General features: G+C 44.5%; 1 protein-coding gene across 1 annotated transcript in view; it reads right to left on the bottom strand.

Moving 5' to 3' along the window:
• LOC132866441 (complement C3-like) overlaps positions 1-27,278 on the bottom strand; it is a 70,707-nt gene that overhangs the window by 33,934 nt on the left and 9,495 nt on the right. Inside the window, exons 10-23 of the mRNA XM_060899201.1 lie at positions 26,260-26,375; positions 25,653-25,799; positions 23,523-23,720; positions 23,137-23,328; positions 18,782-18,943; positions 18,448-18,577; positions 10,159-10,230; positions 9,789-9,980; positions 7,060-7,177; positions 6,881-6,972; positions 6,598-6,737; positions 5,512-5,718; positions 325-388; positions 86-172 (exon numbers count right to left, since the gene is read on the bottom strand). Of these exons, the coding sequence (XP_060755184.1) occupies positions 86-172; positions 325-388; positions 5,512-5,718; positions 6,598-6,737; positions 6,881-6,972; positions 7,060-7,177; positions 9,789-9,980; positions 10,159-10,230; positions 18,448-18,577; positions 18,782-18,943; positions 23,137-23,328; positions 23,523-23,720; positions 25,653-25,799; positions 26,260-26,375 (1,917 nt within the window). The remainder of the gene's footprint in view (positions 1-85; positions 173-324; positions 389-5,511; positions 5,719-6,597; positions 6,738-6,880; positions 6,973-7,059; positions 7,178-9,788; positions 9,981-10,158; positions 10,231-18,447; positions 18,578-18,781; positions 18,944-23,136; positions 23,329-23,522; positions 23,721-25,652; positions 25,800-26,259; positions 26,376-27,278) is intronic.

Below are 27,278 nucleotides of genomic sequence, written 5' to 3' on the forward strand. Positions count from 1 at the left end.
GAACCGGCCCTGACTGGGATGAACATAAAAATGGCCCTCAGTTAACAAAACCTGCTGATATTGATGTGTTTGAGTGTCTTCTTACCAGACACAGAGATGTAAGTGTGTGAAGGAGTGTTTGGAACCTGCCCGTTTGGTATATTGGTCCTCAATTGCACAACTTGAACACCACCTTTTATTCCAAAAAACACAAAAAGAACAAGAAAATTGAGTGAAGTGGAAACTGAAAATCGAAAACCAGTATGTGCAGAAAAAATGCTGACAAAAAAGGAGAAATAACAAAGTGCTTGCTGTTGATTAAGTATAGAATAGATAAAACCTCACCAGCTACTTTAGAGGGATTTAGTTCCAAATTTTGTTCTGGGACTTCAGTTAGCACACCTTCAGACTGAGTGAGATAAAAAGAATGTTTCAGATCTCATGTTGATGGACATTTAAGTATTACATTGGACTTATAACATTTTTATATAAAGATTAATCACATCTGTCAGTAAACCAGTTGTTGAAGAGCTGACTACAAACATGGACAGCTCAAACTACAATTCCCAGAACACACAGCGACCTCTGTCTCCCGCCTTCTAACACACAGCTGACATCCATTTCCTCATCACCTGCCCCTGCATATCAACACCAGTCACACAAGCACTCAACGCAAAGTATCATTCCGGTTCACCGATCATACCAAGCCTTGTTATCTCTCTGACTGCCTTTCTACTATTCTGACCTTTGCTAGTGTTTCTCGTTTCCTCGATCTCTGTTTACCTCTGATATTCTATTTGCTGATTGCCTGACCCTAGTGTGTTTACTGACCTTGATTCCTGTCTCTCGATTTGGCTTGGTTCGCTATTCTTAAGCTGTCTTCCGCTGCACATACAGTACATCCATAAGTGCCTGTGTACTCAAAGGATACTTCGCCATCATGGATGTAGCAGAGGCTCAAAAGCAGATGGATCTCAACGCCCAGGGGCGACTGCTCTGAGAACACCAACAGATGCTCACCCATCTCAACACCAGGATGGTGCAGCTAATGACGGTTATGTCGCAGGCCCTGCTAGCGTGCACCAAATCTCCTCCTCGCCCAGCGTTGCAACTCCCTGCACCAGAAAAGTTCGCTTGCAACCCCGCCACATGTAAGGGCTTCTTGCTAAAATGCTCTATGTATTTCGCCACTGTGCCGGATATCCTGGAAGAGCATATAATCACTAAGTTTCTGTCTCTCCTCTCCAGCAAAGCACTCCGCTGGGCTACGGTTGTCTGGAACAAAGGTGGAAAGCCAGCGGGTTCATATGAACTCTTTCTCTCCTTCTTCAGGAAGGTTTTTGACCAACCCAGCACTCAAAGCTGTCTTTCGCCAGGGGTTGCACCCTGAGATCCTCAGTGAGCTGGCATGGAGAGATGAGAACCTATCGTTGGATGCCTTGATCAAACTGGCTATACATCTGGATCAGCTGTTGAAACACCGGCCTTCGCTCCTCACAGATAAGAAACCAAACCCACCTCCAGAGGACCACAAACCCATGGAACTCTCTCGCTCACAGTTGTCCCACACTGAGAGTGCCAGATGGCATAAAGAGGGTTTGTGTTACAACTGTGGGAGCACCGATCACCACCTCCAGCGCTGTCCAGTTCGACCTGTCTGGAGAACCTCCACTGAGAGATCCACTTCCTCCCCAAGTCCGGTGAGAACGCTCCACTCTAAGTCCTTCAAAATCCCCATATTACTGAAGTTGGCATCTTCCACTCATATGCTGTCCGCCTTCATAGATTCAGGAGCAGAGGGGAACTTCATCAGCAAAGCTCTCTTACAGGAGTTCCATCTGCCAGTCACCTCTCTGCAGAGCGTGCTTAGCATCTGGACCATCGACGGCAGACCCATAGGCTTGGTTACTTCCCGGACACAGCCACTTCAAATGTAAGTAGGAACCCTCCATCATGAATTGATATCCTTGTACGTCATGACCACTGATCACCAGGATATCATCCTTGGCTACCCCTGGTTACAACTGCATGACCCCCTCATCTCCTGGCAGAACAAGGAGATACTCCAGTGGTCACCAATGTGCTTCCAGAGCTGCGCCTCTCATCCTCAACTCATCGTCTCCTCTACCTCAGTAGAAAGCCCACTTCCAGCCTCCATGGACAATGTTCCTGAATGCTACCAGGGTCTTTCTGAGGTCTTCAGTAAGGGGAAGGCCTGTGGACTACCACCGCATAGACCGTGTGACTGTACCATCGAACTGGTACCAGGCACAGCACCACCACAAGGGGGCATCTACCCCCTTTCCCAGAAAGAACACGCTGCCATGGAGGAATACATCCAAGAAGCTCTCAAACAAGGTTACATCCGGCCGTCGAAATCTCCTGCCTCGGCCGGCTTCTTCTTTGTAGGGAAATGAGGAGGTGGACTACGACCCTGCACTGACTATCGAGGGCTAAATGAGGTCACCATCAAGTACCCATATCCTCTCTCACTGGTACCAGCAGCTCTGGAGCAACTCAGATCGGCCAAGATCTTTTCCAAGCTGGATCTCAGAAGTGCCTACAGTTTGATCTGGATTAAAAAAGGTGATGAGTGGAAGACAGCGTTCAGTACAACCACTGGTCACTTCAAATACCGGGTCATGCCGTATGGACTACCTTCAGCTCTCAACGTGTTCCAAAGTTTCATCAACGACATACTGTGGGACATGCTGGGAAAGTACATCATCACATACATAGATGACATCTTGATTTACTCCCCAGATTTCCAGTCATCAAAGCCACATCAGAGCCGTACTAAAATGGCTGCTTCAAAACCAGTTCTACATCAACACCAAGAAATGCGAATTCCACCTAGACAAGATCCCCTTCTTGGGCTACATCAGCTCAGAAGGAGTCAGTATGGATTCAGCCAAAGTCTTGGCCATCACCTCATGGCCACAACCCAAGTCAGTCAAAGACCTCCAGAAGTTTCTAGATTTCGCCAACTTCTACCGCTAATTCATCAGGAACTTCAACACCTTGGCCTCACCTTTGACCACCCTCCTGAAAAAGGGGCCCAAGTGCCTTAGGTGGACTCCTCAGGCGGAAGAAGCCTTCAACCAGCTTAAGGCTGCATTCACGTTGGTTCCCATTCTCCAACATCCAGACACCACAAAGCCATTTGTCGTAGAGGTGGATGCCTCTGACACAGGAGTCGGAGCCATCCTTTCCCAACAATTTGGAGAAAGGCCAAAACTACACCCAGTGGCCTTTTTTCTCTAAAAAGCTTACCCCTGCCGAGAGGAACTATGACATGGGCAATCGTGGGCTGCTGGCCATCAAGCTAGCCCTAGAAGAGTGGTAACACTGGCTGGAGGGAGCAACTCACCCGTTCACCATCTAAACCGACCACAAGAACCTAGAGTATCTCAAGAAGGTCAAGATGCTGAATCCATGTCAGGCCAGGTGGGCACTATTCTTTACCTGGTTTAACTTCTCTATCTCCTTCTGACCAGGGTCCAAGAACACTAAAGCGGATGCTCTGTCTCGGGCTGTAGATCCGTCACCCAGAGACACAGAACCCCAACCCATCATTCCACCCCAACATTTCATCCAATCCATCACATGGGATTTGGACAGCGAAATTCATAAATCTCAACCTCAGACTACTCCCAGCAACATCCCACCTGGCCTTCTCTTTGTGCCCACACATCTATGCAGCAAACTCATCACCTGGGCACACTCCTCTCCTGCCACTGGTCACCCCAACAGCTATCGCACCTACCAAATGCTGAAGAATAGGTACTGGTGGGACAACATGTTGACCGAGATCAACCGCTTTGTTGCTTCTTGTTCCAACTGCACACAAGCCAAGGTTCCCCGAGCTCCTCCGGCCAGCAAACTTATGCCTCTACCTGTCCCACAGCGACCATGGCCACACTTGGTGATCAACTTCAGCACAGACCTTCCTGCATCCCAAAACACCACAATCATGGTCACCATAGACCGGTTCTCGAAGGCCTTGAGGCTCATCCCTCTTCTGGGCATTCCCACTGCTGACCAAACAGTGGAACTCCTGTATCAGCAAGTCTTCCGCTACTACAGCATCCCTGAGGACATCGTAAGTGACCGAGGTCCTCAGTTCATATACAAGTTCTGGTCATGCTTCATGGAGACACTGGGATTGTCTGTTAGCCTCACGTCAAGTTACCACCCCCAGTCCAATGGGCAGGTAGAGCAGGCCAAACAGGAGATCGGCTGCTTCCTATGCATGTACTGCATGTGCAACCAGGGGGACTGGGCATGTTTCCTGCCATGGGCCAAATATGCGCAGAACTCACTGAAGCATTCTGCGACTCAGCTAACACCATTCCAGTGCATACTCGGCTACTAACCACCCTTGTTCCCCTGGGACGACACACCCAGTCAAGTCCAGGCAGTCAGTGAATGGTTCAAACACAGCCAAACTGTTTGGGAGGAGGTTCACCAGCGACTTGAAATTGTCTGCATGAAATACAAAGCCTATGCCGATTGTCATAGAAGAGAGACCCCCACGTACCTTCCAGGAGATCGAGGATGGGTGGTAACAAAGAACCTACGAGGGACACAAACCTGTAAGAAGCTCCAGCCACATTACATCGGATCCTTCAAGGTACTACGGTGCATCAATGATGTCTCTTACCAACTAGAACTTCCACTGCACAGCAGAATCTCTCCCACTTTTCGCGTATTCAATCTTAAACCCATCATTCCAGGTCCACTCTCTGAGAACACACCCACTCTAGCCCATTCCTCTTTGAACCTCAACGGAGAACCCATCTACCAGGTCAACAAGATCCTCAACTCCAGGCGAAGAGGTGGTCAGATCGAGTACCTGGTAGATTGGGAAGTATACAGGCCGGAGGAACAGAGTTGGGTAAAGTCCAAATACATCCTTCACCCACTGCTCAAGCAGGATTTCCATACTCAGCATCCCAGCAAACCAGCACCTAGAGGTCAAGGATGCCCCCAGAAGACTTTAGCTCCCGGACGTACCGTCTCGGGGGGGCTCTGTCAGTAAACCCACTGGTGAAGAGCTGACTACAAACATGGACAGCTCAAACTACAACTCCCAGAACACACAGCACCCTCTGTCTCCTGCTTTCTAACACACAGCTGACATCCATTTCCTCATCACCTGCTCCTGCATATAAACACCAGTCACACAAGCGCTCAGTGCAAAGTATCGTTCCGGTTCACTGAGCATACCAAGCCTTGTTATCTCTATGACTGCCTTTCTACCATTCTGACCTTTGCTAGTGTTTCTTGTTTCCTCGATCTCTGTTTACCTCTGATATTCTGTTTGCTGATCGTCTGACCCTAATGCGTTTACTGACCTTGATTCCTGTCTCTTGATTTGGCTTGGTTTGCTATTCTTAAGCTGTCTTTCACTGCACATACATCCGTAAGTGCCTGCATACTCACAACATTTATCAGAAAGCTCATGCAAGTTCATTTTTATCACTATATATAACCAAAATTGCAGGTTTTTACAAATCTGCTGACACTCACCACTACTTTCAGGGTTTTCCTTACACCATCATCAAAGAATCCTCCTGCAGCCAGCACCTCTATCTGGTGGTCCCCTGCTTTCATGGGAATAATTACATATGGGACAGATCTGGTAGATTGGGCATCAATGTTAACTATGGTTTTGTATTTTTTCTTTTTGCTGGCTGCACTGCAAACATTCTCTGTCTCAAGGAATTCCACACGCACCTGGAAAGGACAGGAAGTCAGACATCAAGATCAGGACAAAACTTATGTTAACTTGTTAAGAAGCAGGCATTAGTGTGAGATATGAAGTGAATCACGTGGCTGAACTTGGGTGGCATGGTGGTGTAGTGGTTAGCACTGTTGCCTCACAGCAAGAAAGTTCTGGATTTGAGCCTTTCTGTGTGGAGTTTGCATGTTCTCCCCATGTTTGTGTGGGTTTCCTCTGGTTGCTCCGGTTTCCCCCACAGACCAAAGACATGCAGGTTAGGCTAACTGGAGGCTCTAAATTGACTGTAGGTGTGAATGTTTTTTTGTCTCTATGTGTCAACCCTGTGATGGTTTGGTGACTTGTCCAGGGTGTACCCCGCCTCTCACCCATAGTCAGCTGGGATAGGCTCCAGCTTGCCCATGACCCTGCACAGGAAAAGTGGTTAGAGATAATGGATGGATTATGTGGCTGAACTTCAAACAATTTCATTCATGCAGCTTCTGTAAATATTTTATGCCAGTCAGGGTGGTGGTGGATCCAGATCCTGTCCTGGGAATGCTGGGTATAAGGCAGAAATAGACTCTGGGTTTGATATCAGTCCATAGCAGCACATGGTACACATGGGTGAGGGGATTTAGCATAGCCAATCAACCAACTGGGAATGTTCTTGGGAGGTGGGAGGTAACCAGAGAACCTACATAAAGCCCATGTGGTAGAACATGTGCAGAAACTCCAAACAGACCTTAATCTGAGCTCAGGATGAAACTGAGAACCCTAGAGCTGTGAGACAGCAACACTACATGCTGCACCAACCTGTTGCTATGAGCTGAACTGTATTTTATAAAAGAATATATATATATATATATATAAGTGCAGGTAAGAGTAAAAAGTACCCTCTGTTTCCTGTTGGAGAAGTTATACAGAACAGCTTTGATTTCCAGTTGTTCATTGCGTACTGCTGAGTAAGGTAACTTGAGATCCACAAAGAAGTCTTTTGCCACTGTTAGTTCATAGGGATCAGCTACACAGATACCTACAGGGAAAGTGAAATGTTTTAATATTCTTTTAACATTTGCCATCATATATCAGCCATTACAGGTGTGTATTTCAGTTTTTTAGACATATCATTGTTTACATCAAGATATTTCAGACGTGCGAAGAAGGCATGGTACTGACCATGGGTCTTTGACAGACTGATGGCGAGGATTTCCCAGGTAGTAATAGAGTCTTTGAGATAGTTTTTGGCCAAGGTGTGGCTTGTTGTAGTACTAAAATAAAAAGGGAAACATCAAATCAGAACTACCATTTACCACCAAAATGCTACACTCATATAAATCTTGGATTATTCCAATTACCATGGTATATTTCCTTGACAGGGTGGCAGGTCAATGTCTTCCCACAACCAGCTCTCAGGGAACTGTGTTCGGGTGACAATTTCATCAGAGTTGATGAAGTCATCATCATCATCGTCACCTGAACAGATTTGTATTTGTAAATTGTGCCTTGGACAAGTGGCAAACTTTCACTTATCAAAAAATAAGGCAAGTCAGTTTGACAGACTTAAGATATTGATATATTTGCAAGTGTGGAGCAGTGAAGCAAGCAGGGGACTGTTCAACTGAAAAGAAGCGATGCAAATTTATGTCAGTCAGGCTCTAAGGGTTAAACAAATTAAAATAAGTTAAATTGATAATGCGTGTTTTTTGCAAGTTTTTTGTGCAGTATTTAATGGCAGGTTGCAACTTCATCATGAACTTTGGGTAGTGACTGAAAGGATGAGATTGCAGATACAAGCGGCTGAGATGAGCTTTCTCCGTAGGGTGGCTGGGTTCACCCTTAGAGATAGGGTGTTGAGCTCAGACATCCGAAGGGATCTTGGACTAGAGCCGCTGCTTCTTCATGTCGAAAGGAGTCAGCTGAGGTGGTTTGGGCATCTGACTAGGATGCCTCCTGGGCAGACCCATTGCAACAAGGTAGGCAGACTTGGCAATTGCCTAGGGCCCCAGCCCTCGAAGGGCCCCTGCTGCCGAACGACTGGTTATGTATTCAATAGCAATGACAACTTTTTGAGCGCGGCAGCGCAGCGCCTAATGACACTTGTTGAAATACCCTAGTTCCAAGGGGGGCCCCCTAATGCACAACAGCGCCTCCCTACATGCTTTGGCCAAAAAGTGCAATGACAGTCTGTTGTCAACCCCTCAATGCCCATCTCTGTCCAGTCAAGTGATTGCAGAGCTCCGCGGCAAAAAAAAAAAAATCAAATATGAAGCGAAATTACCCCTCAGGGAGCCAGAAGAGAAAGAAGAAAATGGAAGAGGAAGACAGAAAAAAACAAGACACTGGTAAGTGAGAATGTACACACTCATTAATACCAAGCGGGTCGACAAGCAAATTTGGTAGCTAGCTTACGTTAATGGTAGTTATCTTGTCGACAGTGTTTATAACAGTGATGTAAACGTTGTCATGCACAACAGGCTTACAAACTTGCAAGGACTGGCTAAAAATTCTAATATGTGCCACACAAATAGGTGAAAGACTGTCAACTTCTCCCAGATTAACTTATTGTGTTTATCAAAATGTCATAGTCAGAGTTAGTTTGGGACTATGACGTTGGGAATGGGGCATATTGGTGTAATATCACCGCAGCTCAAGTCAGATTTTGGACATGATAAGCGAGAAAACGGTACTTCTTTCAATGGGATTTAAACTCAGTTTTGTCCGGATCTGCACAGTCTTTGTTACCCCAGAATGTAAGGTAGTATAGCCAAATATTATTTGCAGTCCATTACTTTTATGTATATCATCACGTTTTCAGTGAAAAAGGGATGAGAAATCATGCCTAAACTAATGTAGACCTGCTGCTTTGATGCCATTCTTGCCCTCCAGCCCTCCTTGTGACGTCATGTTGCAAAGTATGAATAGTGCTAGATACTCGAGGAGGGGGATAATTATGGGCCCCAGATCCCCCTTTGCCGAGGGCCCCCAAATAGCTTCAAACAGGCCTACTCCTGGGTGCCTTCCTTTGGAGGTTTTCCGGGCACATCCAACTGGGAGGAGACTTCGGGGTAGACCCAGAACATGCTGGAGAGTTTATGCATCTCATCTGGCCTGGGAGCACCTTGGGATCCCCCAGGAGGAACTGGAAAGCATTGCTGGGGAGAAAGATGCCTGGAATACCCTGCTTAGCCTGCTGCCACCGCAACCCAACTTCGGATAAGTGGAAGAAAATGGATGGATGGATGGATGGATGGATGGATGGATGGAAGGTTGCAACTTTGGGTTGTCATGGGTCCATGCACTGCACTGGGGGCACTACTTATGAAATATGCTTGGACCCCACAGATTGCTCCTTGTAGCTATATTCATATTTAAACTATATATTGCAGTTTGGGCCCTCAAGTTATGGCCTTAAAGGACGTGTCAACAGGCTTAACCATTTATCATTCTTATTTTCCATGCAGTTGACCAAATAAGGGTACAGCCATGGCTGGAAGGTTAGAGAAGCAGCCTTGGGTCCATAGGTTGCCAGTTCGATTCCCAGGACCAGCAGGAAAAAAATGTGAGAGGAGTTGAGTGAGTGATCATGGCTCCCTCTATATCATGGCTGAAGTGTCCTTGAGCAAGGCACCTGACCCCCAACTGCTCCTGGGTGCTGTAGCATAGCTGCCCACTGCACTGGGTGTGTGTGTGTGCTCATTGATCATTTGTGTGTGTTCACTGCCCAAGATGGGTTAAATGCAGAGGAGGTGCTTGAGTGTACATGTGACAAATAAAGGCTTTTTCTTCTTCAGATGATCTTCTTGCAGGCACAGGTGTGATAAGAACTATGGCTTCTTTTACTCTGTAATGGACTGACTAATGATGTTAGTGATGTCATTTTAGCCTAATTGGTTTGGTTTTTGTGCAACCAAGACATGGGACTGGGCAAAGAAGTTAGTTAATGAATTGGTTGGCTTCAAAAGGCAACACTGTAATGCTCTTGGATATTTTTTTTTGCTTTAAATCTTACATTTAGTTAATTTTTAAATGTTTTTAGGAACCTTTAACAACTCAAACAAAAATAAAGAACAAAGTTGGTCCTTACTCCGAGCCAGATGCAGCAGGTCTCTCTCCTCATCCTTGCGTTTTTGGATCTCCTTACAACAGTGAAGGAAGGCCTGGACACACTCTGCACCCTCCAAAATGAAAGAAGCTCTCCGTTCACATGTGTAGCCAAGCCTTTTCAGCTTCAGTCCGTCTGTACAGCATTTCTTCTGTTCACCGGAGTATTTACCAACTTACAAAAAAGGGTACAAATGAAGATCAGCACTGAGAAACTGGTAGTCAAGATCTATAAATTCCCCCTTTATCTATCTATCTATCTATCTATCTATCTATCTATCTATCTATCTATCTATCTATCTATCTATCTATCTATCTAATCAAACTGTTGAATAAAAATTCCAGCTTCTTACTCAGTGTTTGGGTGATCTGTAATAGAGTCTCAGCTCTCCGTTTTCTCTTCAGTGGGATGGGACACACAGGATCTAGTAAAAGGAAATTACAGCTTGTAGTAAAGGAAGAGCCAGCTTGTTGCTGAAGTCTAAACATGCATCATTTTCCCCAAAAAAATTTGCTGTACCTCGAATATATTATCAATTTATATCACTGTGCTATTGAATTCTGGATCCTTGAACTGGTGAGAAGGTGTTAATTTTCTGTAACAGTTCCAAGTAATGCAGCTGCAAGTCACAGATTTACATTAATGTACTTGTTCTAATGGCTTATTCCATAGTCACAGCTCATCACAGGGGTTTGTGAGAAGGTCCATGTAATATAATCCTATTTCTAATAAAAACCTGTCATATATAACAAAGAATAAACCATATGGTATATGACGGGTGGCACGGTGGTGTAGTGGTTAGCGCTGTTGCCTCACAGCAAGAAGGTCCAGGTTCGAGTCCCGTGGCCGGCGAGTGCCTTCTGTGCAGAGTTTGCATGTTCTCCCTGTGTCTGTGTGGGTTTCCTCCGGGTGCTCCGGTTTCCCCCACAGTCCAAAGACATGCAGGTTAGGTTAACTGGTGACTCTAAATTGAGCGTAGGTGTGAATGTGAGTGTGAATGGTTGTCTGTGTCTATGCGTCAGCCCTGTGATGACCTGGCGACTTGTCCAGGGTGTACCCCGCCTTTCGCCCGTAGTCAGCTGGGATAGGCTCCAGCTTGCCTGCGACCCTGTAGAACAGGATAAAGTGGCTAGAGATAATCAAATCAAATCAAGTTTATTTGTACAGCGCTTTTAACAATAAACATTGTCGCAAAGCAGCTTTACAGAATTTGAACGACTTAAAACATGAGCTAATTTTATCCCTAATCTATATATAATGAGATGAGATGAGATGGTATATGACCAAATACCTGATGTGGACACCTGATCATCAAAACATATGTCCTTGGTGAATATCCCATTCTAGATTTAATTCCACTTTGCTGTTAGAATAATGTCCACTCTTCTAGAAAGGCTTTCCACTTGATTTTGGTGCATGGCTATAGGGATTTATCCATTCAGCCATAAAAGCATTAATGAAGCCAGGCACTGATATCAGGTGATTCATTCAACATTCAGATCAAGTGCATTCAGCTTTCCAGATCATCTCAAAGATGTTCAGTGTGGTAGAGGTTTGGACCCCTTCGTTCCACTGAAGGGAAATTGTAATGCTACTGCATTCAAACAAAGACGTTCTACACAATTGTGTTCTTCCATTTTGTCAACAGTTTGGTGAAGAACCACATATGGATATGCTGGTTAAGTGTCCACGATCTTTTGGCTATAAAGTGGTCATTGAAGTGAGGAAATGTTTCACATTTATGGAAGGAGATGCTGGTGTCAACATTTTGCACCAATCAGAGGTAAAGCTGGAACTAAGATTTTCAATGAAGGAAGGTTTTCAGGACAGAAAAGTTGTGACATGACAAGCCGTGTTTTTATTGTTAAAAAAGAGAGGTTGGTGGAAGAGCAAATGTTTATAGCTGCTATAATATAATTGATAACAGAAACTAACTTGTTGCAGAGATGTTCCACAACAATAAGTTTAAACTAGATAAAGTCACAGTAATTTGTGCTAGCTGTTACAAACCGGAACGTACCCTATAGATCTGGAACGGTAAGAGTTAGAGAATGATGCTTAGTGAGGAAAAGTTATGCCCTGCCCCCCTGAAAAACACACACAACACCCCCCAAAAATAAACAAAAAAAAAGGATTGAAAAAAATCATGAAAATTGACAGAGTTATAAGTGATTTTAAAAAATCCCATTTTTGATGGATCATTTTGTATCAGTGATCCAGATCAGCACCAAAAGTTATAGCAATATAATTCAGCCCAGAGGTATTCATATGAAATTTGGTGATGATTGGTTGAAAACCGAGGAAAAAATAGTGTCCTAAAAACATTAGAAGAATAATAGTAACTAGATAGAGACTGTGACTCAAGTCACAGTAATTTGCGCTAGCTGTTACAAACTGGGACATCTGGTCACCGTATCCTATAGATCTGGAATGGTAAGAGATAGAGAATGATGCTTAGGGAGGAAAAGAATCCTGTTTTTCATGGATCATTCAATTCAGTGATCTAGATCAGCACCAAAAGTCATATCAGCTTAATTCAGCCCAGAAGTATTCTTCATGTGAAATTTGGTGATGATTGGTTGAAAACTGAGGGAGAAATAGCGTCCTAAAATGTTAGGATAATAATAATAAGCCACAGCTCGGGCAGTTGCGGAGGCAAAAACTCAGAACTGGGAAGAGCTCAGTGAGGCCATGGAGGAGGACTATCGGTCGGCCTCGAAGAAATTCTGGCAAACCATCTGGTGCCTCAGGAGGGGGAAACAGTACTCTGCCAACACTGTTTGCAGTGCGGGTGGGGAACTGTTGACCTTGACTGGGGACATTGTTGGGCGGTGGAAGGAATACTTCAAGGATCTCCTCAATCCCACCGTCACGTCTTCCATTGAGGAAGCGGAGGCTGATGACTCAGGGGTGGACTCGTCCATTACCCAAGCTGAAGTCACTGAGGTGGTTAGCAAGCTCCTCGGTGGCAAGGCACCGGGGGTGGATGAGATCCGCCCTGAGTATCTCAAGTCTCTGGATGTTGTGGGGCTGTCTTGGCTGACACGCCTCTGCAACATCGCGTGGCGGTCGGGGACAGTGCCTCTGGAGTGGCAGACTGGGGTGGTGGTCCCTCTTTTTAAGAAAGGGGACCGGAGAGTGTGCTCCAATTATAGGGGAATCACACTTCTCAGCCTCCCAGGGAAGGTTTACTCCAGGGTGCTGGAGAGGAGAATTTGGCCAATAGTTGAACCTTGGATCCAGGAGGAACAATGCGGTTTTCATCCTGGTCGCGGGACACTGGACCAGCTCTATACCCTTCATAGGGTGCTTGAGGGTTCATGGGAGTTTGCCCAACCAGTCCACATGTGCTTTGTGGATCTGGAGAAGGCATTTGTCCATGTCCCTTGTGGTATTCTGTGGGGGTTGCTTTGGGAGTATGGGGTTCGGGGCTCTTTGCTAAGGGCTGTCCGGTCCCTGTACGAACGGAGCAGGAGTCTGGTTCGCATTGCCGGCAGTAAGTCAGACCTGTTCTCAGTGCATGCTGGACTCCGGCAGGGCTGCCCTTTGTCACCGGTTCTGTTCATAATTTTTATGGACAGAATTTCTAGGTGCAGCCAGGGGCCAGAAGGAATCCTGTTTGGGAACTACACAGGATTTCATCTCTGCTTTTTGCAGATGATGTTGTCCTGTTGGCTTCTTCAAACCAGGACCTTCAGCATGCACTGGGGCAGTTTGCAGTCAAGTGTGAAGTGGCTGGGATGAGAATCAGCACCTCCAAGTCCGAGGCCATGGTTCTTGACCGGAAAAAGGTGGCTTGCCCTCTCCAGGTTGGTGGAGAAGTCCTGCCTCAAGTGGAGTCCATCATGGTGAAGAAGGAGCTGAGTCAAAAGGCGAAGCTCTCGATTTACTGGTTGAGCTACGTTCCGACTCTCACCTATGGTCATGAGCTTTGGGTAATGACTGAAAGAACAAGATCGTGGATACAAGCAGCCAAAATGAGTTTCCTTTGCAGGGTGGCTGGGCGCTCTCTTAGAGATAGGGTGAGAAGCACAGTCACTCGGGAGAAGCTTGGAGTAGAGCCGCTGCTCCTCCACATTGAGAGGAATCAGCTGAGGTGGCTCGGGCATCTCTTTTGAATGCCTCCTGGACGCCTCCCTGGGGAGGTGTTCCAGGCATGTCCCCCCAGGAGGAGGCCCCGGGGAAGACCCAGGACACACTGGAGGAACTATGTCTCTCAGCTGGCCTGGGAATGCCTCGGTGTTCTTCCCGAGGAGCTGGCCGAGGTGTCTGGGGAAAGGGAAGTTTGGGCTTCCATGCTCAGACTGCTGCCTTCGTGACCCGGCCCCGGATAAGTGGAAGAAGACGAGACGAGAGACGAGATGATGATAATAATAATAATAATAATAATAAGAAGAAGAAGAAGAAACTAGAAAGATCCTGAGTGAGAGTAGCAATTTGCCCCAGTGCTGCTAGAGCAAATTACTGAACTTGGATTAAAAAGTATGATGTGTGATTAATAGATTAAATATTTGTTAGGAAATTGCTGTGGTATGAGTAGAATTAAACGCTTAGGGATGTGCTATTAAAGTGGAAATAATCTGTTTTGGGGGCGGCACGGTGGTGTAGTGGTTAGCGCTGTTGCCTCACAGCAAGAAGGTCCTGGGGTCGAGCCCTGTGGCTGGCAAGGGCCTTTCTGTGTAGAGTTTGCATGTTCTCCCCGTGTCCGCGTGGGTTTCCTCTGGGTGCTCCGGTTTCCCCCACAGTCCAAAGACATGCAGGTTAGGTTAACTGGTGACTCTAAATTGACCGTAGGTGTGAATGTGAGTGTGAATGGTTGTCTGTGTCTATGTGTCAGCCCTGTGATGACCTGGCGACTTGTCCAGGGTGTACCCCGCCTTTCACCCGTAGTCAGCTGGGATAGGCTCCAGCTTGCCTGCGACCCTGTAGAAGGATAAAGCGGCTAGAGATAACGAGATGAGATAAGATCTCATCTCATCTTCCCCATCTTCCCAAGATGGCGCCGCAAGAGTGACAGCTAGTTGCAGTAGCTCCAAGCGTGTTTGTGTGTTTTGGTATGTTTCTGTACTTTTTTTCATGTTTCTTTCTGCACTAGTCTCAGTCGGAAGTGTGCACCTCCAGATGTACTACTCGTGAGACTGTGCATTTGTATTTTTCTCTTTTTCTTTCTGGGGCTAGTTAAATCGGCATCAGTGGACCCTTTTAGCCACGGCTCCATTGTTTACACTCGGGAGCAGCTGTTAGCACTGCGCAACACCAAGGTGCTCCCTGCGGAAAGACCGGTGATCCCTGCAGAATTAAGGAGAACGAGAAGGGAATGCAGAGCTGGAATGAAGTGCCGGGAGAAGAAAAGACGGTATAAACCATGTATATCGTCTGTCATCATGAGAAACGTAAGATCTCTCCCTAATAAATGGATGAGCTAATGGCACTAACCAGGCTGCAGAGGGAGTACTGGGAGTGTAGCCTTATGTGCTTCACAGAGACTTGGCTGAATGAACTCTCACCTGACTCACACGTCACTCTGGACGGATTTCAACTCGTGAGAGCGGACAGGAAAGCCAAGGAGAGCGGTAAGAGGAAAGGAGGGGGTATAGCGATGTTTGTGAATGACAGGTGGTGTAACCCGGGGCACGTAAAGGAGCAGTATTGCAGTAAAAACATTGAACTGTTAGTGGTTAGCATTCGGCCATATTACCTCCCGAGGGAATTCTCGCACGTTATTGCGATAACTGTTTACATCCCCCCAGCAGCCAGTGCTGCTGCAGCCTGTGAGCTCTTACACACTACAGTGTCAAAGCTTCAGACATCGCACCCCCAGTCCCTGCTACTAATCTCTGGTGACTTCAGTCATGCTTCCCTGTCCTCCACTCTCCCAACCTTCACTCAGTATGTGAAATGCCACACCAGAGACAAGAGAACTTTGGATTTAATGTATGTGAACACCAAGGACGCATATCACCCCTCCCCCTGCTGGGCCATTCTGACCACAATCTGGTTCACTTGTCCCCTACATACATACCTATGGTGAATAAACAACCACCCACCAAGAGGTATGTAAGGAGCTGGTCTGAGGAGACCAGTATGGCACTGAGGGACTGCTTTGACACCACAGACTGGGATGTGTTGTGTGAACCTCACAGGGAGGACATTGATAGCCTGACAACCTGCATCACAGATTACATTAATTTCTGTGTTGAAAACACTATGCCAGTCAGGAAGGTACAGTGTTTTCCCAACAATAAACCCTGGGTGACCTCTGAACTAAAAGCCCTATTAAACGAGAAGAAGAGGGTTTTTAAATCTGGCAACAAGGAGGAGATGAGGAGAGTGCAGAGGGAGCTGAAGAGGGGGATAAGGAGAGGCAAAGACAGCTACAGGAGGAAGCTGGAGGAGCACCTCAAGGAGAGCAACACCGGAGAGGTATGGAGAGGCCTGAAAACCATCTCTGGCCACACAAAGGACAGTGGGAGGGGCCCTGTATCTGGGGGCCAAGACTGGGCAAATGAGTTGAATCTCTTTTTCAACAGATTTGACTGTGCCACCCCACCCTCCCCCACTCACCATAGTCCTGACCGCCTGACCGGTCTGTGATATCACCCCCCCCCTTCATAATACCTCTGACACCAACAGCTCCCTCCTCACACCACATCACCCCCCTCCGATCCCTGCCAGACCAATCCACACACTCCACCCCCGACCTCACTCTACAGGACTCACACCTTGGCTACACCCCTTGCCTCTCCATAACAGCTGATCAGGTGTTGAAGGAGCTGAGGAGGATCAAGACAAGGAAAGCTGCTGGCCCTGATGGTATCAACTCCAGACTGCTTAAGGACTGTGCAGATCAGCTCTGTGGGATTCTTCTGTACATTTTCAACCTGAGCCTCAGTCTGGAGAAAGTTCCACTTCTGTGGAAAACATCATGTGTGGTTCCAGTTCCCAAGACTGTGCACCCCAGGGAGCTCAACCACTTTCAGCCAGTAGCTTTAACGTCTCACCTAATGAAGATCATGGAGAGGATTGTTCTCTCCCACCTCCGACACCTGGTGAACGGTGAGATGGACACCCTGCAGTTTGCATATCGACCGGGCATTGGTGTGGATGATGCTGTCATTTACCTGCTACACTGGTCACTTTTGCACCTGGAGGGCACTGGGAGCACTGTGAGAATCATGTTCTTTGACTTCTCCAGTGCTTTCAACACAATCCAGCCATCACTGCTTAGGGGGAAGCTGGAGGGAGCTGGTGTCGACTGCCACCTGGCTGCATGGATCATCGACTACCTCATTAACAGACCGCAGTATGTGAGGCTCCGCGACTGTGTGTCTGATGTGGTAGTCTGCAGCACAGGGGCTCCACAGGGTACAGTGCTCTCTCCTTTCCTCTTTACACTTTACACATCTGACTTCAGCTACAACATGGACAGCTGCCACCTCCAGAAGTTCTCAGATGTTACAACCATCATTGGACATGTGTCAGAGGGGGACGATCTGGAGTACAGAGAGGCCATCACCAACTTTGTCGCCTGGTGCGAACTGAACCACCTGCGCATCAACGCCAGCAAGACAAAGGAGGTGGTGATCGATTTCAGAAGGACGGTTCCTCAAATTGCACCAGTGAGCATCCAGGGTTTGGACATTGAGATCGTGGAGGAGTACAAATACCTGGGTGTTCACCTCAACAACAAACTGGACTGGACTAACAACACAGATGTCCTGTACAAGAAGGGCCAAAGTCGTCTCCACCTCTTGAGAAGACTGAGGTCTTTTGGTGTGTGCAGGACACTGCTTAGGACTTTTTATGACTCTGTGGTAGCATCAGTGATTTTCTATGCTGTGGTCTGCTGGGGCTGTGGAAGTTCAGAGAGGGACAGGAAGAAACTTAATAAACTGGTCAGAAGGGCTGACTCAGTCTTGGACTGTCCTCTGGACTCCATTGAGGTGGTGGGTGAGAAGAGGATGTTAGCCAAGCTGACCTCAATCATGGATAACCCCTCTCACCCCCTACATGAGGCTGTGGGGGCTTTAAGCAGCTTGTTTAGTAGTAGACTGCTACACCCATGGTGTAAGAAGGAGAGGTACAGCAGGTCATTCATACCTACTGCTGTCAGACTGTATAACACCCACAACTTGTAACGTAGCAACAATAACCTGTTTGTCGTTATATTTGCACTACTTCACCACTACTACCTCTGCCATCTCTCATCGATGCAATTATGTGCAATTAATATAGGCCCTAAACTATTTTTATGCATATATATATATATATGTGTGTGTGTGTGTGTGTGTGTGTATATACAGAGTCTACCTGTAATGTGCAATTTTTCCAAGCCTCTCAATAAGGCAATTTTTCTATACTTTTTCACAGTAGATAATGCAAATAGCCCTCTGTATTTAATCCTTCGTTTGTCTAATTTTTATTTCAGTTTTATTTGTTATCTGTTTGACATTTGTTATCTGTTTGACTTGCTACTGTAACATGTGAATTTCCCCGATGTGGGATGAATAAAGTGAATCTAATCTACTCTAATAATCTGTTTTGGGGTGGTAGCAGCAACTGCTTCATTACACAACTTGCAGTTGATTTATTGACCTATTACAGCACCACACAGAGTTTTATTCATTTTTTTAAGTGTTACCTGTTCTTCCAGCGGTGCCTCCTGCTTTATCAGACTGAAACAGCAGACCTGCATCATAGAAAACCCCCAGACTGTCTTTACCCCCACCGGCTGTACAGCCAGTGTCATGCTTCTCAATAATGTCCCAGATCTGTTGGGGAAAGAGAAAAGAATATTACTGTAAATGTGTGCACTAAATTTTCTTGCGAAAAGTTAGATTAAGTTTGTCCCAAGATCAAACTGGAGGACACTGGACTCTGGCACATTTTTTTTTTGCCTTTACCTGATTCCTGAGTAAACCAAACATAAAACCATGAGATAATGAAAATTAAAAACACTGCCAGGTATTACTCACCTGGTTCTGTGTGAGTCTGTTCTTGTTGAGGACAAAGACACCCTTATCCACAGCTACCAGGCCAACCTTGGCACTTGGATCTCCAGTTACTATGAGATGGAACTCATCACGAGGGCTAAATACCTTCTTGACATTTAAACTCTCCTTTACATCCAGTTTTAGCTACATTACATAAAGAAAAAAGAAAAGAGAGAAAAAATATATCAAGGGTGGACAAATTTGTTAGCTGGCCCACTAGGCAAATGGAAGCTCCAATGGGCTACTCAACCCAGTGCTTTGTTTGCCTGGAAATTGATGGATAAAAACTGGTAGCTAACAATATAATAGTTTATGGCAAACTAATCAGCTGGTTATAGCCAGTCGAAGGGAAACAAATGAGTCTATGAATTTCTGGGAAGGTGATGTCCAAAAGGATTTAGTGTAGCACAGTGTGTTTGGGACAGAAACTTAGCCGAACTTGGTGAACATGTCACATCTACCATGGGGCGACTGGTAACACAATTCTAACACGTTGGTCTTGGCTGTTTATCAGATCTAGATGTAAATATCAGGTAATCTATCATCTCACATTCATCTTTTGATGTCAAATCCAGTTGTTTTCAGTGTATAGCAAATACAAAAGAATTGGCCTTGCTGTCCCAATACTTTCATGACTAAATATTGACCTTGTTTAGGTTACTACTGTTTACTAATCTTTGCCAAGTTTCCCAAAAGCATTGTAGCACAAAGATCATTGGTAATGATAGAGCGAGCAGCACAATGAACACTGTCTCCCCTGGTGAAGACTCTCTTAGCGTTAAAAGGATTTTGGGAAGCCTGCCACTTTATAGTATTTTCTTAATAAACACTCACTCTATATATATTTTTTTAAAAATCCCCACTTGCCCCTCCTTCAGGTGGTCTTTTTTCCATTGAGCTTGGGTCCTCTATCAGAGGCCTGGGAGTTTGAGGGCCCTGCGCAGTATCTTAGCTGTTCCTAGGACTGCACTTTTCTGGACAGAGTTCTCGGATGTTGTTCCTGGGATCTGTTGGAGACACTCTCCTAGTTTGGGGGGTCACTGCACCTAGGGCTCTTATCACCACAGAGACCACTGTTGTCTTCATCTTCCACATCTTTTCTAGCTCTTCTTTCAGCCCTCAATACTTCCTGAGCTTCTCAAGTTCCTTTTTCCTGATGTTGTTGTCACTTGGTATTGCCATATCTATCACCACAGCCTTGTTCTTCCATTTGTCCACCACTACCATATCTAGTTGGTTAGCCATTACCAGTTTGTCAGTCTGTATCTGGAAGTCCCACAGGATCTTAGCTTGGTCATTCTCAACCACTTTCGAAGGTGTGTCCCACTTTGACCTTGGGACTTCAAGTCCATACTTGGCACAGATGTTTCTGTACACTATGCCAGATACTTGGTTATGGCTTTCCATGTATGCGCTTCCTGGATTGTCTCAGAGGCATCTTTGCACAGTCTGCACCTGGGGTCCTGCCTCATGTGGTAGACCCCAGCCTCTATCGATCTTGTGCTTAGGGCCTGTTCCTGTGCAGCTATGATTCGTGCCTCTGTGCCATCTTCCAGTCTTCTTCGATAGCTCAGTTAATAACATTGCTAACTTAGTGCTCTCTACAGGGGTCAGTGGTTCATGCCCTGGTTGAGACAATTCCAGTAAAGGCCTATAGGCAAAGCACTTAATGCTACCTGCCTACCTCATCAATGAGAGACAGAAAAACAAGAGGCATACTGGTCTAACAAGGTCTGTGTCAGGTGTTGAGGAACCAGGGCAACCAGACTGATGAGAAAGAGGCTACTGGAACAAAAGCAAAATGCTTTTATATTTATATATATATATATATATATATATATATATATATATATATATATGGGGTGGCACAGTGGTGTAGTGGTTAGCGCTGTCGCCACACAGCAAGAAGGTCCGGGTTCGAGCCCCGTGGCCGGCGAGGGCCTTTCTGTGTGGAGTTTGCATGTTCTGCCCGTGTCCGCGTGGGTTTCCTCCGGGTGCTCCAGTTTCCCCCACAGTCCAAAGACATGCAGGTTAGGTTAACTGGTGACTCTAAATTGACCATAGGCGTGAGTGTGAATGGTTGTCTGTGTCTATGTGTCAGCCCTGTGATGACCTGGCGACTTGTCCAGGGTGTACCCCGCCTTTCACCCGTAGTCAGCTGGGATAGGCTCCAGCTTGCCTGCGACCCTGTAGAAGGATAAAGCGGCTAGAGATAATGAGATGAGATGAGATATATATATATATATATATATATATATATATATACACACAGTGCCCTCCACAATTATTGGCACCCCTGGTTAAGATGTGTTAAAAGCCTTAAAATAAATTCAATTTTTATTGCAGAAGCATAATCTCACACTGAAAATTGTAGAAAAATGTAACCCTTAAATCAAGTGAATTAAAAACAATTAAAAATCCCTGACTAAGAAATAATTATTTTTCATAAAATCACCTGTTCCAGAAATATTGGCACCCATAACAATTCCTAGAAAATAAATATAATTGAAGCATTTCTGTCATTTCTACTGTAGTTTAGAAAGTTGATCAGAGTATCTAGGAACCTTTAATTAGTAATTCATCACATCCTGTTTCCCCGGGGTATAAATATGATGTGACACAGAGGCCTATTTCTCTTATCCACTCTTCAACATGGGAAAGACAAGAGAACACACCATTCAAGTAAGGCAGATGTGTGTTGACCTTCATAAGTCAGGCAATGGCTACAAGAAAATAGCCACTCACCTACACCTGCCCATATCTACAGTCAGAGGAATCATCAAGAAGTTTAAAACAACTGGAACAGTGGCAAACAAGCCTGGACGAGGATGCAAGTTTATCTTGCCACCACACACAGTGAGGAGGATGGTAAGAGAAGTAAAAAGTTCTCCAAAGCTCACTGTTAGAGAGTTGCATCAAAGAGTAGCATCTTGGGGTCACACAGTCTCCATAACAACCATCAGGTGCTATCTACATGCCAACAAGCTGTTTGGGAGGCATACACAGAAAAAGCCTTTTCTCACTTACAAGCATAAACGTAAACGTCTGGAGTTCTGGGTTCGAACCCAGCGGCCAGCGAGGGCCTTTCTGTGTGGACTTTGCATGTTCTCCCCGTGTCTATGTGGGTTACCTCCAAGTGCTCCAGGTTTCCCCCACAGTCCAAAGAAATGCAATTAGGTTAACGTGGGGCGGCCTTGGGCTGAGGTGCCCTTGAGCAAGGTACCGAACCGCTGACTGCTCCCTGGGCGCTCTAGTGTGGCTGCCCACTGCTCTGGGTGTGTGTGTGTGTTCACGGCTTCATATGGGTTAAATGCAGAGGGTGAATTTCACTGTGCTTGAAGTGTGCATGTGACAAAGGTTTCTTCTTTCTTCTTCAAAAGATGAGTATGCGGAAAAGCACCTCATGCCCACTGTGAAGTATAGGGGAGGATCGGTGATGCTGTGGGCCTGTTTCTCTTCCAAAGGCTTCGGGAACCTTGTTAGGGTGCATGGCATCATGAACTCTTTGAAATACCAGGACATTTTAAATCAAAATGTAAGTGGGGCGAGGTATTGTAATCAGTCCAGGTTTTTTTGTCTGTTTGTTTGTGTGTCTGTCTCTTAACAATCTAGCTCTAGACAGTTGCACCAATTGACCTCAAATTTTCAGGGTAGGTGGGCAATGGTTCATAGATTACCTGATTAAATTTTGGGGGTAATCGGGTCAAGGTGAAGGTCACCGGAAAGGTCGACCTTTCGGTCAAAATATCATATTTTCCATTATAACTCAAAAATGGTTGCCGATAGACAGATGTTTACTATTATGAGCATATAGGAACTCCCATATGGGCTTTCATTTGGCACCATGATCTTTGACCTTGAAAGGTCAAATTCAAGGTCACAAATTTTCAGAGGGCTGTAATTTGAAAATGGTTGATGGTAGACAGATATTTGCCGTTATCAACTTAAAGGAAGTGCCATATGGGCTTTCATTAGGCACCATGATCTTTGACCTTGAATGACTTTGAAATGTCAAACTCAAGGTCATGGATTTTCATAGGATTATAACCTGACAGCTGTTGATTGAGGAATATTACCATTATCAACATATAGGTATAAAATAAGTGCCGCCAGGCGAGATTTGTTTTGCCTGGCAATGCTTGTTTCATGCTGGAACAGGTTTGGATCGGTTGGGTCCAATGAAGGGAAAACCTTTGGCCTTACAGTGCATATTTTATGCGTGTGTGCGTGCCATCTGTTGACTCTTTAAAATACCGGTGTATTCCTGAACCTTCAAAAAGATAATACTCTTGAGTACAACATTTTAACTTACTATGAAAAGGAAGCAGATTGCCTACCGTTCCCAAGCATGTGTCCTTCACGTCAACCCAGATTGAGTCTGACACAAGCTCCGTGGATCCTACGTTGAAATATGCCACCACTCGAAATGAGGGAACCAGCTCTTTTTTGACGATTTTAGACAGAATCACCAGCGGCTGGCTTAGTCTCTTAAACCTCTCCACTTCTACAATCTGTCCTTTACTAAGGGTCTGACACAAAAACAAGCCCCAGAGCATTTATTTTAAAAAAAAAATCAAAAAACCCCAGTGTGTTTCTTTAGCTATTAAAATTCAAGTTAGGTTTTTGGGTTAGCATTATTTTTACTGTAACACACAAGTCAGTAGAACTATGTCACAATATCAACAAAATATTTAAACCCAGTGTGTATGTGTGAGATACCAACCACAAGAGTGATGTCGTGATTTTCGACAGTAGTTTTGAAATGTAGGTTGATCTTGAATGGATCACCGATTGCCAGTTCTGCATTAGCTATGCCAATATTTATATAATTGCCGGAGCCTCCTTTGGTGGCGTAAGCTTGGGCAGTCATCGTGTTCTCAGCTTGTCTTTCATATGGTATGCCTGGGGCGTCGGTTCTTGCCTGGTTATACAGCAAAACCATTTTAGTTAAAAGCTTTTAAATTTCCAGTGTGCTTCACTGGTTTTGAAAATTCATCTTGATCCAGTTACCAAATTCCAAAACACACAACAAATAACACTACAGTCAGGCAAACATGTATTAATCAGTTTTGTTAATTCATGTGAAAGCTGGAAAATAAACAGTTTACCAACTCAACCAGCTTAGTCTGTGATTTTTTTTTTTTAAAAGTCGGGACATGATATAAGTAGTACATTTCCTTATAATTCATATTCCTGTGTAATTAATTTTACAGCCCCAATTCCAAAAACATTGGGACACTGTTTACAACATAAATGATAACAGAATGTGATAATTTGCAAATCATGGAAACCCTATATTGCATTGAAAATAGTACAAAGGCAACATATCAAATGTTGAAACTGAGAAATTTTATTGTTTTTTTAATATATGCTCATTTTGAATTTGATGTCAACACGTTTCAGAAAAGTTGGAACAGGGGCATGTTTACTACTGTGTTGCATCACCTCTATTTTTAACAACACACTGTAAATGTTTGGGAACTGAGGAGACCAATTGCTGTAGTTCTGAAAGAGAAGTGTTGTCCCATTCTTGCCTGATATAAAATTCAGTTGCTCAACAGTTCAGAGTCTGCTTTTATGCTTCATAATGTGCCAAATGTTTTAAATGGGAGAAAGATCTGGACTGCAGCAGGCCAGTTTAGCACCTGGACTCTTTTACTATAGAGCCATGCAGGTTTAATATGTGCAGAAAGCGGTTTGGCGTTGTCTTGCTGAAAGAAGGAAGGCTTTTCTTGAAAAAGATTTTGTCTGGATGGCAGCATGTTGCTCTGAAACATGTGTATATCATTCAGCATTAATGATGCCTTCCCAGATGTACAAGCTGCCCATGTTATGTGCACTAATGCCCCCTCATACCATCACAGATGCTGGCGTTTGAACTGTGCACTGATAACAAGCTGGATGGTTCCTCTCCTCTTTAGCCTGGAGGATGTGGTGTCCATGATTTCTAAAAAGAATTTCTACTTTTGACTCGTCAGACCTTGGGACAGTTTTCCACTTCACCTCAGTCCATCATAAAAGAGCTCGGGCCCAGAGAAAGGGGCGGTGTTTCTGGATATTGTTTATATCTGGTTTTAACTTGCATTTGTGGATGCAGTAATGAAGTGTTTTCACAGACGATGGTTTTCTGAAGTGTTCCTGAGACCTTACAGTGATTTCCACTACAGACACGTGTCTGCTTTTAATGCAGTGTCTCCTGAGGGCCTGAAGATCACAGGCATCCAATGTCAGTTTTCAGCCTGGTCTCTTGCATACAGAGATTTCTCCAGATTCTCTGAATCTTTTAACGGTATTATGGACCATAGATGATGTGATCCACAAATTCTTTGCAATTTTACATTGAGAATGTTGAGTTATTCTTAAATTGTTGCACTGTTTGCCCACAGATTCTTTCACACAGCAATGAACCACTCCCCATTTTTATGTTTGAGAGACTCCGCCTCTCTGGGATGCTCTTTTTATACCCAATCATCTTACTGACCTGTTGACAATTAACCAAATTAGGATTTTTTTTTCCAGCAGTACACAACTTTTTCAGTCTTTTGTTGCCCTGTCCCAACTTTTCTGAAACATGTTGCTGACATCAAATTCAAAATGAGCATATAATTTAAAAATATTTCTCAGTTTCAACATCTGATATGTTCTCTTTGTACTATTTTCAATGAAATATCAGGTTTCCATGACTTGCAAATCTTTACATTCTGTTTTTATTGATGTTTTACAGAGCATCCCAAGTTTTTTGGAATTGGAGTTGTATTTATAGCATAAACACAAGTTGATAAGCAGCCACGAAATGTTAATTTCTCAAAAAACAAATATGTTCTTAAACCCTCTTTGATGTGACATGACTTACAGTGATTTTTAGAGTGTTGCCTCCTCCTGGGATGTTTACTGTGACCTTAGCCAAGCCGTTACTGCTGGTTCGACCCCTCACGTCACCGGGCTTGACCACCACATCCACATTTTCAGCAGGTGACTGGTCCGGATTGGTCACATAAACCTTTTCAAATCCAGATCAGACATGCATTGTGTAATCCAATTTTTATTTTATTTTACTGAGTTTAAAATGCTGCACATGACTCAAAAGTACTGAATTTTTATATTGGTCATGGACTTTTATTACATTTAATAGGAGCAACACACCAATGCAATAAATAAATAAATAAATAAACATTTAATTAAAATAATTAAATATATCTAATTATTATTTTAGTTAAATGTATTTAATTAATAATTTATTGACTTTAACACTTCAAATAAATAATTTAATAATAGATAAATGATAATTTATTTATCTCTATAAATAATTATTTACATGAATTATCCAGTGCTCCAGTGAATAATTTCTTAGGTGTAAGATTGTAAGGATGTTATGTCGAGCAGAGCACGGTTAAATGGCTCTGGACAAAATTTTAATTATCATGTGTATGTTGTGATGACAGACATATTACATTTCATACCGTGACCTCGAAAGGCATAACAGGGTGGAAGAATTTTGGGGTTTTCTTGAACTGGATAGTGTAGGGTGATTTCACAATTTGAATGCCCCCCCTCTCCGCTTCAACCATCTCACTCCCTGAAACATTGTTCAAGATAAACGACAGCTGAAAGGAGGCAGATGGTTTGATATAGATCAACAACCACACAAACATACACATACAGTACTGTGCAAAAGTCTTAGCCCCCCTGTTTTTTTCCATCCAAACTTTATCGATTTCTGTTTTATGACTTCGACATTATTGAGTCACAACATTACAAAACATTTTAGAGTTCCAAACGTTCTTATTTTTTTCCCAGCACAAAATTAAATGTTACAGAAAAAAGGTTTGTAATATATCTGAGCTGTAGTTTACTTTTTATTTACTTATCAGAGATATACTTAATAAAGTTATACAGAAGTATACTTGGCTTCTACTGAAAAGTATATAGAAAAGTCTAAGTATATTAAGCTTATACTTAAAGTTTTGATCAAGGTATACTTAACAAAAATTTAATAAAGTATTAAAATATTTTTGCCTTATGTTTAAGTGTGGGCGGCACGGTTGTGTAGTGGTTAGCGCTGTCGCCTCACAGCAAGAAGGTCCGGGTTTGAGCCCCATGGCCGGCGAGGGCCTTTCTGTGCGGGGTTTGCATGTTCTCCCCGTGTCCGCGTGGGTTTCCTCCGGGTGCTCCGGTTTCCCCCACAGTCCAAAGACATGCAGGTTAGGTTAACTGGTGACTCTAAATTGACCGTAGGTGTGAATGGTTGTCTGTGTCTATGTGTCAGCCCTGTGATGACCTGGCGACTTGTCCAGGGTGTACCCCGCCTTTCGCCCGTAGTCAGCTGGGATAGGCTCCAGCTTGCCTGCGACCCTGTAGAACAGGATAAAGCGGCTAGGGATGAGATGAGAGATGTTTAAGTGTACTTGCCCTGTAGTTGTGCTTCAGCATTGTTGACTCTTAGGTCTGTGGTTCCACATAAGTTTTTTTTTTTTTTTTT

Source organism: Neoarius graeffei, chromosome 18, assembly GCF_027579695.1.
Source record: "Neoarius graeffei isolate fNeoGra1 chromosome 18, fNeoGra1.pri, whole genome shotgun sequence".
In the NCBI taxonomy this organism is placed as follows: Eukaryota; Metazoa; Chordata; class Actinopteri; order Siluriformes; family Ariidae; genus Neoarius; species Neoarius graeffei.